The sequence below is a fragment of the Zootoca vivipara genome, chromosome 12 (genome assembly GCF_965207765.1).
Source record: "Zootoca vivipara chromosome 12, rZooViv2.hap1.1, whole genome shotgun sequence".
NCBI lineage: Eukaryota > Metazoa > Chordata > Lepidosauria > Squamata > Lacertidae > Zootoca > Zootoca vivipara.
The window spans coordinates 23,981,207-23,996,706 of NC_142595.1; the positions used below are offsets into that span (position 1 = coordinate 23,981,207).

At 45.6% G+C, this 15,500-nt stretch overlaps 1 protein-coding gene across 1 annotated transcript; it reads left to right on the forward strand.

The window, feature by feature from the left end:
- Window positions 1-487: 487 nt before the first annotated feature.
- Window positions 488-10,992, forward strand: LOC118094247 (keratin, type I cytoskeletal 19). The gene is made up of 8 exons (XM_035134437.3): window positions 488-1,110; window positions 4,296-4,378; window positions 4,668-4,824; window positions 5,528-5,689; window positions 6,202-6,327; window positions 6,793-7,013; window positions 8,381-8,403; window positions 10,618-10,992. The coding sequence occupies exons 1-8, from the start codon at window positions 556-558 to the stop codon at window positions 10,737-10,739; spliced, it is 1,449 nt and encodes a 482-aa protein (XP_034990328.1). The 5' UTR covers window positions 488-555; the 3' UTR covers window positions 10,740-10,992.
- The last annotated feature ends 4,508 nt before the right edge of the window (window positions 10,993-15,500 follow it).

Genomic DNA, 15,500 nt, shown 5'->3' on the forward strand with positions numbered 1-15,500 from the left:
GGGAAGGGGCGAGGAAGCAAAGTAAATGAATTGCTTGTTAAACATTCTGGGGAAGGAAAAGGGGGTTAAGTGAAAGGCATTCTTGAACGAAGAAGCTGTGTGCGTCTGTGTACTTTTATCCTTGATTATAATGAATTAATCCCGAGATGAGATGAGGCCAGGCTTGGCTGCAGACAGGGTTGCCCCCCCCCCCGGTTCAATGTATAAAAAAGAAGGGAAATGTGATCTGCACACTTGGCACTGGCTAAAAATAACAGTGATGCACCCGGAATGAAATCTCCTTTGTTTAACTGGGTTTTTAAGAAGCCGTCACACACAGAGGGGGGGGCATCCCACCAAGGGACAAGTGGCTGCATTTCAAAGAGAGCACATCTACTTCATGGAGCCTCACCTTTGAGGGTGTGGTTTCAGCAGGGTGTTTTCTGCTGTGGGACAGAACACACCCCATGAGGAGTATAAAAGGGAGCCGGCTGACACTGCCAAGGCCAGCTTTTTCCATGCTCAGCCAAGCCGAGTAACAGTCTCACAGCTGAACTTCCATTCATTGTTGCCACGATGTCTTTCTATCAGAGCTCCTCTTCCTCCTACGGTGGTGGCCTGGGCTCTGGCCGCATCTCCTCTGGCCGCTTTGGATCGTCCAGCATGCATGGTGGAGGTGGCGGCCGTGTGTCTTCCTCCTCCGTTAGGCTTGTCTCTTCCGGGGTAGGAGGTGGTTATGGATGTGGGGTAGGGGGAGGCTTAGGAGGCGGCTATGGCACTTCCTTGGTTTCTGGTGGTGGTCTTGGCTACGGCGGTGGCTTTGGTGCTGGAGGAGGTTATGGAAGTTGCTTTGGTGCTGGAGGTGGAGGAGGCGGCGGCTATGGCTTTGGGGACTTTTTGGCTGGGGGTGCCGGAGGCGGCGATGGAGGCCTCCTGACTGGGAACGAGAAGGTTACCATGCAGAATCTGAACGACCGCCTGGCAAACTACTTGGACAAGGTGCGTGCTCTGGAGGAAGCCAACACAGAGCTGGAGGTGAAGATCCGAGAGTGGCACCTGAAGCAGGCTCCCACCAGCCCATCCAGGGACTACAGCCACTATTTCAAGATCATCGAGGACATCCGTGACAAGGTACGGTCATTCACAGAATTATAGAATTGTTGAGTTGGAAGGGAACCTGAGGGCCCTCTAGTTTAACCCCTTGCAGTGCAGGAATCTCAGCTGAAGCATCCATGGCAGAGGGCCAACCAACCTCTGCTTAATAAAAGCCTCCAAGGGAGGAGAGTCCACAGCCTCCAAAAGAAGATATGCCAGTGATGAGAGATGGCTTTCTGAAGCTTCCATCTTCCGATACTTTGTTGCTGTAGAAAATGGCAAATTTAATCACAATGTATCAGATATCATCATCAGTCCTATGATGCTTTCGGCCCATCTTTTTGCAGGAATCTATGGTACAATTCCTGATTTGGATTGTGGAAGTAATTGTTTTTATTATGCTAAATCAATAATAACAACAACAACTGATGAATGTAACTTTTTTTATAAAAAAAATGAAGTTAAGGGACATCACAAAAAATAGCAAGACATGATTAAAAGTGTTTAGGACCAAGCCCAGACTAATTCAATTAGGCTGTTTGTGAGACAGAAAAGCAAACAGCGGCTAGTAATTCACTCTGATGTGCATAGCTTTGCTCCAATAAACTACTGAAGTTTCTAACTTTGGTATTGAACCGGAAGATAAGTCATGCAGAAAACTTCACCAGCTTAATTTCTGCCTATGAGGCTAACGTTAAAAGGACGGGAGTAGAGGCTGTTATCATATCCGCAAATCTATTCAATGAATTTACTGTTGTAATTTGAGATTTACCCATCTCAGGGCGTTTCATGCCATGCCTTGGGTTGCCTTAAGCCCTCATACCTTCAAGCCATTATCTTTGATCCTGAAAAGCGCAGAGGGTGGTTGCAGTTACTCAGCAATGAAGGCAAGGAACTGCGTACAAGTTCCAAGGCAGTCGGTCACTGCCCCACAAAATCCGAGGCACTGGGTTATAGAAATGTATGGCTGTTTGGTGCATGTTTGGGTGCAGCCCGATGCCTTATTGCTAAGTGACAAACCAATCACTTAATGAATGGCTCCCACTGAGAAGCGGAATACTCTGAATACTCTGCCACATTTGCTCTGTGATGTCTCACTCACACATGCAAGTAAACATGGGATGTTGCAGTCATCCACAGATCAGCATGCACAAGTGAGTGACTCACCCTAAATTTTCTAGTGTGTGCCCATCATTGCATTAAACTCCTTGGAGCTAATAAACTAATAACTTGCTTGCATTCACTTCACTAAACTAAAGGAATGGCCCATGATGGGAAAATCAGGGGGCTCTATGGGAACTTGTGGGGGCTGAGATGTTGCTGGGCTCCAGCTTCCATCAACCCCAGTCAGCATGGTCAGGGATGGTAGAAGCTATAATTCAAGAGCAGGAGGTTTGTACGAGGTGAGCTATCCCTGCTTTAGGATATCATTGGAAGGAAAGTCTCCCTTCTGCTGCTCACTTTTGTCCAGATGTTGTGGGACTCCATTCTCCATCACACCCAGCCGGCATGGCCCAATGGAAGCAGCAACTGAAGGCCAACATTCAATTCAAACATGCCCCAGACTAGAAACCTTCCCACACCTATATCAAATACTGGTGCTCGTCTTGACTGTGTCATCCCCCACTTCTTCTTGCTGAGAAATGGTTTCTCTGCTGTCCTCCATCATTTTCCTATGAAACTCCGTTAAGACCAATACAACCCTCTCCAATATTAGAAGAGGGCAGGGCACATTGCTATTCAAAGCTTCACTGTACACTCATTTCTTATTCCTCCCTCATTCATCCTCACCAACAATCCTGTGGAGCAGATCGTTTTGTTTCCTTTTAGACTTGGATGAGCTAAGATTAATACACAGAGGGCATCAAACCCAGCAAAACAGACATTGTCCCACTGAAGTCAGTGGAACTTAATTGCACATTAAATGCCCAGCCTGGGAGCAGCTAATGTGGTGCGCTCCAGATGTTGTGGTCTCCTTCCATCAGCTACAGCCACCATGTCAAATGGTCATGGGTGGTGAAAGTTATAATCTACAACATCTGGAGTTCCTATTGATTTCAAGGGGCACAGAAAACTTTTGTTAGATCTTGAAGTCCACACTGGCTTGAGCAGACTCTGAACTCAGTTCTTCCAGGTCCAGGTCCAATGGACCAGATCCACTGGATCACAGCCATATTTAACTTTGCATTTATGAAAGATGTGGCAGTGTACCTTTTAGCGCAATATATAAATCCATTTTTTGAAGAAAGTTTGCATTTCATACGACTACATTTCAGGAGGAACAGCTTCTAAACGCTGCTCTTGCATCATTTAAAGAAGAATTCCATGTCATCCTAGAGTATTTCAAAGAGTCCTTGGGGAGTCATTACCCCCCATGCTAGAAGCTAGAATCCTATTCTAAGGGCTGCACATTCTCCATGCCCTTAGATATATGGCTGGAAGTCATAATAATTTTATTTTTAATGAAATATTAAGAAGTCTGCCAATCAATTATACTGCATTATAGATTAACTGCACCTAAACTTATACAGTCAAGCGCTCATCTGTACAGGAATGGGTCTGTTACTTTAATTTGGATGGCTCATCTTCTACCTAAATACATAAAACCACCCTTGGATGTTTGCCAAGAAAATGATGGCAGACAACTGTTTGGGTTGAACATCCTTTATTGCAAAGGTTGGGACAGAGCCTCAGTTGGGTCCCACACTATAATTCCATGAGGGAAAAAAAACATAATGTAGAATAAAAGAAGGAACAGATCATGCCATGCCAGATGTGAGGATGCTAAGACTTGCCAGGAAAGAAATTAGGTTAACTAGTTTCTCCTCAGAAAAATCCTAGGCTGCTGAAGAAGTTTCAAATTGAATTAATTTCAAATTTATTCATCTAGAACAACCTTCCCCAAGCTGGTGATCTCCAGATGCGGTTAGACTCCAACTCCCATCATGCTTGACTATTGGCCAAGCTGACCGGGGCTGATGGAAGTTGGAGTCCAACAACATCTGAAGGGCACCATGTTGAGCAAGGTCAGTCTATAATATCTACTACCCTCTAGATGCATATTCACAATCACTAATGTTGAGCTCTAGAGATCACCCACGAAATAAGTAATGTTTTGTTCCTGACAATTCTCCACTTGAACAACCACTGCATCCTCAGATAATGAAAAATGTTTGCTAGCATTCATGGGCACTCCTCTCTTCTCTGTCCCTTTGGTATAGATCCATCATGCCACAGTTGACAATTCAAGGATTGTCTTGGAGATTGACAATGCTAGGCTGGCTGCTGATGACTTCAGACTGAAGTAAGTTTCTTCCCTATTTTGTTTTTCCACTGTTCAAGGTCTCTCACTGGGGGAATGGAAGTGAGAGAGGAATAAAGGAAAAAGGAAAGGAAGTGGGGGACAGAAAGTTTGCTGGAGGGTGTATTTAAAATATCAGCTGAAAGGAAACCAGAAGGGAAGGGAGGGAGGGAAACATCAAGAAATATATCTCAAGAAATACAGGTGGCAGACTTTATTGGAGAATGTTTATTTACAAGGTATTTCATCACCCATTGCTGACTTTTTTCTTTTTCTTTTTCAAAACTGGCAGATATGAGAATGAGCTGCACCTCCGCCAGAGCGTTGAGGCTGACATCAATGGTCTGCGCAGAGTCCTGGATGAGCTGACTCTGTCCAAATCTGACCTGGAGATGCAGATCGAAGGGTTGAAGGAAGATCTGGCTTACCTCAACAAGAACCACGAGGAGGTGAGTGAAGGAAAAAGAAAGGGGGCAGGGAAACTTCAGCCAACTTTACAATTCAGTTTGGGGGCATCCATTAAGAGGTGTTGGGTCTGCCTTTCGATGTGAGCATCGTACACAAAAGTTGCATGAATTACATAAAACAATAATAGAAGTTCATAAACAGGAGCCCGCAAGTGGCAAAGCAGGGGCTCACCAACGAGAACCCCCTCCCCCAAAAAATTTTTTATGAAACTTACCATATGAGCTGACCATTCATGACAAAGCTACTGGCAAGACAGCACAGAATGCCTCTTTCAAAATGGTGCCAGAATGCATCTTGGGGTGCAGCATCAATGTCGTGGATCAGAGGGAGGGGTTGTGACAAGCTTACAATCCCTCGCCCACCTTCTCTCTTGCACACATGGCAGGCTACTCCTTCCCTAGAAACCTCCTTACCTGAGTGGCAAATTCAAAGGGCTACAATTACTTTCCCCCCTTCAGGAAGCAAGAAAGCCAGGCCTTCCTGACCAATAGAAACAATGGTTGGGTACCAAGTTTAGCAGAAATGTGTGCAGCCCTGTTGCATGTTGCCATTTGCCTTTGATCGCATGAAGGCCATTCTACACAGCAAGGCTTCCAAGTACATCACGACTTATTGCAGAATGTTGAAAGGTGGCAACACTGGGGGAATCCTCACCTTTGTCCTCTCCATTCTTGCTCTACCAAGCTAATGAAAGAGTACAACTCTCAACTGACGGGAACTGTCAACGTCGAGATGGATGCCGCGCCTGGAATCGACCTCACCAAAGCTTTGACCGAGATGAGAGAGCAGTATGAACAACTGGCGGACAAGAATCGCAGAGATGCGGAAGCTTGGTTCTTCTCCAAGGTAGGGTCTTCTCTCCTAGGGACTGGGGTCACTTTACCGAAAGCATATTGCCTAGTTTAACATATCACTTTAAGGGTCTTGAGTCCCTCCAAAGAATCTTAGGAATCATAGTTTAAAAAGGACTCTGCTAAAAACCCTTCTGAGAGTTGGTTTCCAGGGCCCCCCTCTTTAAAAAAAAAAAAAGGAGAATGTGTATTAACACAGTTCCACTCTGCAGACCCAGATGTTGCTGAACTACCACTCCCATAACCTCTGACCATTGGCCATGTTGGCTGGGGGTGATGGGAGTTGGAGTCCATCAACATTTAGAGGGCCACTGGTTCCTCATCCCTACTATACATCCTTAACTGTGAGGAAGTCCCATTCAACACAGTGTGACATTCATAAGATTGCACTACCAGTCTGCAGTGCGCGTATGCTCTGAGTGGTGTATGTATTACTTATAGCGTGATTTCTTTTCTTTTCATTGTAAAGATTTCCAGCATGAAACTATTTCACCCTCCTTCTTTCAGACTGACGAACTGAACCGCGAAGTCGCCACCCATACAGAGCAGTTACAGAGCGGCAAGAGCGAGGTTTCGGAACTGAGGCGCACGATACAGAGCCTGGAGATTGAGTTGCAGTCGCAGCTTAGCATGGTGTGTAGCAACTTCCTTGAATGAAGTTGATGGACAGATAAAGGGCCTACGAATTGCCACGCTGGGCGTAAGGTTACCAGATTGTTTTCAATAACTCCGGGGACACTTTCAACTTCAATGGATTTTGTATGGGGACTGATTTGCAAATCCGGGGACTGGGAAACGGGGACGTCTGGTAACCTTACAGCTGGGGTCACTCCAATGGCATAGCTAGTTGGCATATTTTGCCTATCCAACATGGGCAACTAGACGTCTTAATGGCACAGACATTCCCAACGGAAGTAGGTAGTGAGAGCCACCCTCACCATTACTTCCTACAAGTATCAGTAATCGCCGATACTCGAACTCTCATGAGATCTAGAAACCCTGACAGATAGAGAGCTGGTGGTCGGCATTCTGACAGAGGTTTGCGGTTTGCAGAGTGTTTGTAGATTTCTGGATCCTCTTCTTTTTCTCCCTCACTAGAAAGCTGGCTTGGAAACCAGCTTGGCAGAGACAGAAGGACGGTATTGCGCTCAGCTGGCCCACATCCAGAACCTGATCTCTGGTGTGGAAGAGCAGCTGGCCGAGTTGAGGAACGACATGGAGCGCCAGAACCAAGAATACAAGATGCTCATGGACATCAAGACACGGTTGGAACAGGAGATCGCCACCTACCGCAACCTGCTGGAGGGCCAGGACTCCAAGTACGTAACTGGGCAATCAGAATGAGCCACCAAAGGGGAGGGTTCTCCCAAGAGCTTCATCATATGTGATGTTTTTAGGTGTGCATCTAAAACAGTGTTTAAGGTTTCCCCCCCATACAAATGTAAAGCATGATATGAGAAAGAAATGCTTGAAAACAAGTGCATCTTATAGATGTTCTCTTAGAGAGCCAGTGGCGACTTTTGGTGTATCCAGTTAGTGACAAACCAGATTTCTTTTTACCATGGAACACATTAAAAATGGCCCTGATTTTATTGGCCCACCTCTTAGAAACACCAATGCTGAGATTGATGTCAATTTCATTTTTAGAATGGGAAGAGGTGTGCAAATTCTAGGTCATCCCTAAGACCAGGCATAGGCAACCTTGGCTCTCCAGATGTTTTGGAACTACAACTCCCATGATCCCTGACCACTAGCCCTGCTAGCTAGGGATCATGGGAGTTGTAGTTCCAAAACATCTGGAGAGCCAAGGTTGCCTGTGCCTGCCTAAGACATAGAAAAATGGCATGCCTGCTATTCTGACCTGTTTTCTGTTTCTGCTGCTTACTCCATGGACAGCGGGGCCCGTCTCCATGCCTGTTATTCTAAATGTGCAGGTTGCCTATTTCTATCAATAGAAAGCAATATTAGAAGTGACACCCATTGCATCATAAGTACTCAAGAACAGCCCTGGTGGAGCAGGCAAATGGCCCATCTAATCCAGCAACTTGTTTGCACTGTGGCCAACCAGATGCCTGTGGGAAGCCTGCGAGCAAGACCCAAGCATAAGAACACTCTCCTCTCCTGTGGCTTCCAGCAAGTGATTTTCAGAAGCATGCCAGTCTCCAACCATGGAGGCAGACCACAGGCATCTTGGATAGTAGCTGTCAATAGCCCTCTCCTCTGTGAATTTGTCTATTGCTCTATCACTTTTCTGTCCAATAATTTCAGTGGGAGAGTGTCCAGCTTTGTCTGACTTTAGATCTAAGATTTTACTTTGGGGATATGATGCCCTGTGATATCCCAGCAATGAGAGTGGGTATTTTCAACTCTTCCTGTCCTGATGCCCCTGCTGTGACCTTACTGATGTCTTCTTTCCCAGGGAATAGTTTCATAATTTGGGGAAGGACAGCATTGTGCATTACAATTCATTTTGTATTCTCTGTTAACTACCCACATTATAATAAACTCATTATTCCATGGGGTCAGCAATCCCAATGGCCAGCCATATCAGAAGGTGCTCTACTATATCTCAAAGCATCTTTTGTCCTGCTGTTTCTGACACATCTGGGGACAGAGATTGCCCAGGACAACTACTATTGCTCCTAATCATCTACTAATTGCCCTTTCTTTTCCTCCTTCTTTACAGGATGACAGGATGGTCAAAGGAAGGTAAGGATTCCCACTGCCATATAAAATACATTTGTGAAGTGAGCCCGGGTGGGTTCTTTTGCTGCAAAAGATGACTAGAATAGAATAGAATAGAATAGAATAATTTATTGGCCAAGTATCAACCATACTTGGAATTTTGCTTCGACACCATTGCAATGTAAAGAAAAAACGTACCTCATACAAACACTATTCCCCTCACAATACAACAGCACAGTGAGAAGACCCCATACCACCAACTGACCTTCTGTCTTACAATGCTGGCCTTTGTTTCTGGAAGGATAATGATACTACACGCCCCAGGGGGGAGCTGCAGAACCATAGTCAGATATGTACATTGTATATAGAAGGTCACAGGTTCAAATGTTCAGCCTCCATCATCTTCAGTTAAAGCAGGAGCAGTCAAAATAGTCCCCTCAAGATGTTGTTGGACTACAACTCCCATCAGCCCTAGCCTATGGTCAGGGATGGTGGGAGTTGTAGTCCAGCAACATCTGATGGGTGCCACGTTGTCTACCCTTGAGTGAAAGGATCTCAAGATTTGGGGTGGGAAATATCTCTGGCTGAGATAGTGGAGGATTTCTTATCAGTCCATGTGAGCAGCATTGGTTTGGTCTAAGGCAGAGGTGAGGAACCAGTGACCCTCCAGATGTTGCTGGACTACAACTCCCATCATCCTTTGCCATCGACCCTCCTGGTTGAGGCAGATGTGTGCTGAAGTCCAACAACCTTTGGAGAGCCACAGTTTCCCCACCCCAGTCCTGGAGCAAACTGCACAACATGTTAAGCATGGATGCTGCTATTGAATATGTATGTCAGGACACTGACATGCACGGGGAATGGGGACTTAATTTTACACCCCAGTTCTGCAGTCACAGCAAAAATTGCCTTCCACCCAAGCTGCATTTTGCCTTAGAAGGAAATCTTGCACTGGCATGATATGCAGTTTGTCTCAAATTTGTAAGGCTTCTTCAAGCTTGTTTCTCCAAAAAGCTTCTCTATACCTACCGTAGAGGCCTTTCAAGCACACAGATGCACATCATTTCCCCTTAAAACTTTGTTAGGCACTTGCAACTGGGTAAAACCCTGTGTTTCTTGAGATTGTGAGTTCCAGGTTACACAAGCAAAAAAACAGCAGTCTGTACTCCTTCACCCACCCTTTCTCTCATTCCCTAGCTACACTGTCAGTCATTCGTATTATTCTAACAGGGATGGGGAATCTGTGGCCCTCTGAGCATCATTGAACTCCAATTCCCATCATTCCCGATCATTGGTCATGCTGGCCGGGACTGAAGGGAGTTGGAGTCCAACAACATCTGGAAGGCACAAGGTTGAGGAAGGCTGGTATACACAATGTTGGGGAAAATCTGAAAAAAGATCTGGGAGGTCATCTAAACCACATTTACACTCTACATTTAAAGCACTGTGACACCACTTTAACACACCGTGGCTCCCGACCCCAAGAATTCTGGGAGCTGTAGTTTGTTAAGGGTTCTGAGAGTCATTAGGAGATTCCTGATTCCCCTCACAGTGTCACCATTTGCAGAGTAGTTTCACAACCAGTCTCTCCTGACAGGGGTCCAAACATTTCCTCCTGGTTTGAGGATTTTGGGGGTGTGGGGGATATAAGAAAAACCTGCAATCCTGTATATACTTACCTGGGAGTTAGTCCTATTGAACTTAGTGGGCTTTATTTCCAAGTAGACATGCATAGGGTAGACATACCTGCCAAGTTCCGGCCTGAGAAATAAGGGACTGGACCGGAAGTAGCAGACTGGAAGTAGCGCTGCCGCCATTTTAGAACTGGGCGTAGCATGCTCAGAAGAGACTTTTGATGCTGCTCTGCCCTGTTCCAAAATGGCCACCGCACCAGAAGTCGTGCTGCAGCCATTTTGGAACTGGGCAAAGCAGCATCAAAAGTCGCTTCTGAGCATGCTCCGCCCAGTTCCAAAATGGCCACCGCGCCAGAATAAACCGGGGAAAAACAAAAAAAATCCGTTTTTTCAGCTGGGGACAGCTGGAAAAACGGGGGTTTCCCGGGGAATACGGGAGACTTGGCAGCTATGAGAGTAGACAATCAGAGAAAGGGGATTACTGTCTGACTTAAAATGGTCACCATGGCACGCTGTTTGTGGAATTAGAAACCAGTGAGGATCTGAGGTTGCATGAAACTCAGGAGTCTCACAATGCCTTTCTTTAATACATTCTTCCTCTCAGGATCTCATGGTGGAGGTAGCACCAGCATCAGCTACCACAGCGGCAGCGGTGGTGGCAGCGGCAGCAGCTTTGGCAGCAGCACCACCGTCACGACCAGCAAAAAGCACTCCGGCAACTTCTGAATCTCCTGAGGAACGACACTCCGGTTCCGAAAGCTGTGCTCGCCTATGGGGAGAAACCTTCCCGCAGGACGCCCACAGCTCACCGCGAGAAACGCATGCACCCCTCCCTGCTTTACCCAAGTGTGCCTCGGCTTGGCCACTTTCTTAACGGCATCCCCTCACCAGCTTTGCCTTCATCGTCATCCTCACGACAGATGCACGTTTTTGTAACGCTCTCAATAAAGAGATAGCCTCAAGCTCTTTTTGCAAATAATCACGTGTCGGGTTGTTTATTGGTAGCTCCATGAACCAACTGGGTTTTGTCATTTGGGCCAGCCACCTTTGTCGGAGAATCATGGTGGCGTACCTGGTTCTCCCCTTCCTCAATTAATCCCCCAAACAACCCTGTGAGGCGGGTTAGGCTAAGAGGCAGATCGCCCAGTGAGCTTCAAGGTCCGGTGGGGATTTGAACACTCAGCCTCCTAGGTCCAAGTCCAGCACTCTAGCTACAACAGCACACTGGGTCCCACCCAACTCACTCTTTCATGCTGAAATTTGAACCCTGAGAAATTCAACGCCTTGCATTCATGAAACACAAACTGCATATTTCCTACAGCTGAACTGACTTTTATGCCCCCTTCATCTTCTTCATCGACCTAGGATCTCTTGTAATAACCATTTGAGGTTTTTTAATATAGCGATTATAACCCCCTGATTAAATCAGATTTAATAGATGGTTTATTGAAGCAGGGGGAAGTTTTGTACTGTAATGGCCACATTCCCTCAAGGGAAATCTTTCTAAAGATGGGTGGAGCCAAAAGTGAGTGGCATGCCATCTCTTCCCACCCCCCCTCTTAGTGCCAATCCCTTCTCTCTTCCCTATGCCATTTCCTCCATGCCCCATGGGATGCTGGGGGAAGGGACAAGTTAATCCTGCCCCAGAGGTACCGCTACGAACTGATAGTTTCCAGAGGGTCCTTCCCATCCATTGCTCCATCCACTCCATGTTTTCATCATTGCCCATTGCCAATGGTCTGAAATTAAAAATTTAAGTGCCTCACCCCCTTTCAATTGCTCTATCCATGTTGGGTCCCCTGCCCGAATCTCCTCTTGACTCTATGGGGCTCCCACCACTGCATGCAATCTGGCTTAGGGCTGCACATTCCCTACCCAACTCTACTTCTTGGCCAAGATCCTAGAATCCAGTTTAAAAAAGAGAACTCCCACTGTAAAGCAGGTGGGGGGTGTTGCTCTTATTTGTTTTATTAAAAGCAAAAGCACATAAAAATATTGGAGGAAAACAAGGTCTATAAAATGGGAAAGTCAGTTTGAACAATGGGGTGCATCAGAAAAAGACCCTTGCACAGGTCAGCAGCTTTTTCATTGTCATGCCTCTGTGTAATTCTGAATCACAGCAATGGCTATTATTATTATTATTATTATTATTATTATTATTATTATTATTATTCTCCAGGCTAGCTAAAAAGCCAGAGCAACATAAAGGCTGCCTACCAAATACAGTTGTATCTTGCAAGCTGAACACCTTGCCACTTGAACGCTTCAGCTCCCAAATGCCGCAAACCTGGAAGCAAGTGTTCTGTTTGCAAACGTTCTTTTGGAACCCGAACGCAGGCGTGGCTTCTGCAGCTTCTGATTGGCTGCAGGAGCTTCCTGCAGCCAATCGGAAGCCGTGCCTTGGTTTCTGAACATTCTGCTCAGCTTCCAAGGTACCACTGTACTTGCTCCTTATTACAGTATAATAAACGATTGGTGCAATTCTACTGCAGCCCTTAGGTGTTGGATGCTGAAGCTGAAGGGCAACACCCATTCCAAAGAAACCTAGGAAGAAGCCTTTTACCGAGTCAGACCCCAGTCCATCTAGGTCAGTACTGTATTGTCTTCATTGACCGGCAGTACTTGAAGATGCATACAGAAAAGATGCATTACTGAGCTACAGTATTAAAGTACACATGCACTGGTTTGTTAGGCCCCAGAGACAAAAATGAGTCTCTCTCTCTCTCTCTCTCTCTCTCTCTCTCTCTCTCTCTCTCTCTCTCTCTCTCTCTCTCTGTGTGTGTGTGTGTGTGTGTGTGTGCACAATGGCTGTGCACTGGCTTTGCCAAATGAGGCCAATTCGGGTGAGACAGGTTGAGGCAGACCCAGCATAGGTCAGCTCGCCTGGAGCTATCTGGGGTTGTCCCAAGGCAAGGTAAGAAGGAAGGCAGAAGGAGAGATGGGCTCTGCAGGGGAAATATCACCCAGCGGGATTGAGCTCTCCACTTACGAACTGTTGAGTGGTTTTCGGTTTCAGTTCTGCTCTCTGCAGGGGCCTGCTTTGCCAGTAGGTTCCCTTTCTCCTTATCACAGCTCTGATTTCACATTCTAATGGGGATTCTGCAAGGTTCCTGCCTCATCTTTGAACTGTCCAGATTTTTCAGTGCATGCCCACATTTGCATTGCATTGCCATCAAAGCTTCTGAAACAGATTTGGCAGTGGCCTGATTTATTTATTTATTGCATTTATATCCCACCTTTTTCTCCAAGGAGCTTTGGGTGGCATACATGATTCTTCTCTCCCTCCCATTTTATCCTCACAACAACCCTTTGAGGTAGGTTAAGCTGAGAGGCAACAAACCCTGGTCCTAGTCTGACACTAACCACTACACCGCACTGTCTCTCAAATGTGGGCATGCATAATATTTGTTTTCTTGTTTAATTTATGCTGCCTTGGAATTGTTGCCAATGGAAGAGTCACCAAGAAACCAACAGTTTAACAAATAAGCAAAAGATAACAAATATGCAAAACTAGGTTTTGAGTGTGGGTGATGATGGCAATGCTTCACTTTTAGACACAACCCAGGTAAGGCCCAATTCAAGGAGTTAATAGCAGCTGACTACTCAGATAATACAAATGAAAATGACAAGCTTCAGATAGTAACTGAAATAAGGGATTGCATCCTTCAAGCTTTTATAAGGACATTAAAGGTAAAGGGACCCCTGACCATTAGGTCCAGTCGTGACCGACTCTGGGGTTGCGGTGCTCATCTCGCGTTATTGGCCGAGGGAGCCGGCGTACAGCTTCCAGGTCATGTGGCCAGCATGACAAAGCCGCTTCTGGCGAACCAGAGCAGCACACGGAAATGCCATTTACCTTCCCGCTGTAGCGGTACCTATTTATCTACTTGCACTTTGACATGCTTTCGAACTGCTAGGTTGGCAGGAGCTGGGTCCGAGCAACGGGAGCTCACCCCGTTGCAGGGATTCGAACCGCCGACCTTCTGATCAGCAAGCCCTAGGCTCTGTGGTTTAACCCACAGCGCCACCTGGGTCATTACTGTATTACAAAATCTAAATGATTACTGTATTACAAAATCTTAATGATTCAGGTATGTTAGCGCCTGTTCATGGAAGCTCGGCGCATTCTCAGGTATTAAATATGAGTGTTGGCAAGCTAATAAAAATAATAGTATGTCATCCAGTTTGCATTCCAGCAGACTAAACAAGGGGCTTTCAGAGGCTCATCATTATCACTTGTAAAAATTACCCGCATCAGCTCAGCTGCTGCTCCTGAGTCAGCACACATGACCCAATGCATATTGCCCTTTATGGGGAATGTCATAAAAAAAAATCACTTTACTGATCTAAATTATACAGCCACCAATTCAAATGACACTTAACAGCAGGAGGGACAACAAATTAAAGTCGAGGACAAGAGAGCCGAGGGGGAAAGGAGCATATTCTCTCAAGGTGTCTTAAGAGGAAGACGACTGACAATGAAAACACAGAGCTGATGTCAGTAGAGGAAAATTGAGACTTCTTTTGAGGAATGACAACAATGGAGTTGAAGAGCAAAGTGTGCTGGCAGAACCTAAACACAATGGATGGCAAATTACGGATGAATTCCTGATGCTTCCCTGAACCAGGATATAGTTGCCTTTCTTTGTATGAAAAAGTGGTACCCTATTTCTCAAGTAAACTGGTGGGTTGTCACTCGAAGATGTTGTGAATGGTTGCAATAATCAAGGTGACAACAAAATTATTGCTGGATGATGCTGTTCTTACAGATGTGGATGACGTGGATATTTGGAATACAGCCAAACTGATGATAAACCATTCTATGGATGCAATTAGAGGAAAACATGGGTTTCTATTACTTAAGGCTGCTGTTTGACCTTTTTGTAATCAACCCATAGAAATGCTCAGTGGGTCCCTAGTTGGGGGACTAAGTGATGTGTCCAGACTCTTCACTAAGAACAGATCTTTTTCCCGTTTTTGTGGGAAAGAAACTGCAAAAACTTGGGCTTTCATTTGGATCGAATGTTGATTAAAACGCTCCTAGCTGCTCAATATGATGCAGTCACAAAAAGCGACTGAATTGTTGGGCAAAAAAGATGCATTAAAAAGATCTCATGTTGAATATGGTGTTGAGCTCTCCTGGTTTGTAAAGGAAAGTGCACCAATAAGGTATACAGTCCAGAAGATAAATTTCAGCACAGAAGGAATAAAGCCAGTGGACAAGGTGAGAACTATGAACATGAAGGAGACAAAGAACTGCTTGAGGAATTCTCTCTTTGTGGATTCAGATTCGAAGTGACCTGATCTGTAGGCCATGGACCAATGTGCAGATTGGAAGGTGGTTATCCTTTGGATTTTGCAATTCTCCATATTTTCCGGTGCTGTTTTCAGCTCAAAAAGGTATAAAATCCCACTTAAAATTGTGTATCATTGGATGAAATACACATAAATGTCTTTGGGGGGCATATAAGTATATAAGCAAAATTT

What these genes read in the sequence shown, in the direction of transcription:
- LOC118094247 (XM_035134437.3), top strand. Translation starts at nt 556, where the DNA reads ATGTCTTTCTATCAGAGCTCCTCTTCCTCCTACGGTGGTGGCCTGGGC. An exon ending in AAGCTTGGTTCTTCTCCAAG is followed by an intron (nt 5,690 to 6,201) that starts GTAGGGTCTTCT and finishes TCCTTCTTTCAG; the next exon opens with ACTGACGAACTGAACCGCGA. An exon ending in GACAGGATGGTCAAAGGAAG is followed by an intron (nt 8,404 to 10,617) that starts GTAAGGATTCCC and finishes TCTTCCTCTCAG; the next exon opens with GATCTCATGGTGGAGGTAGC.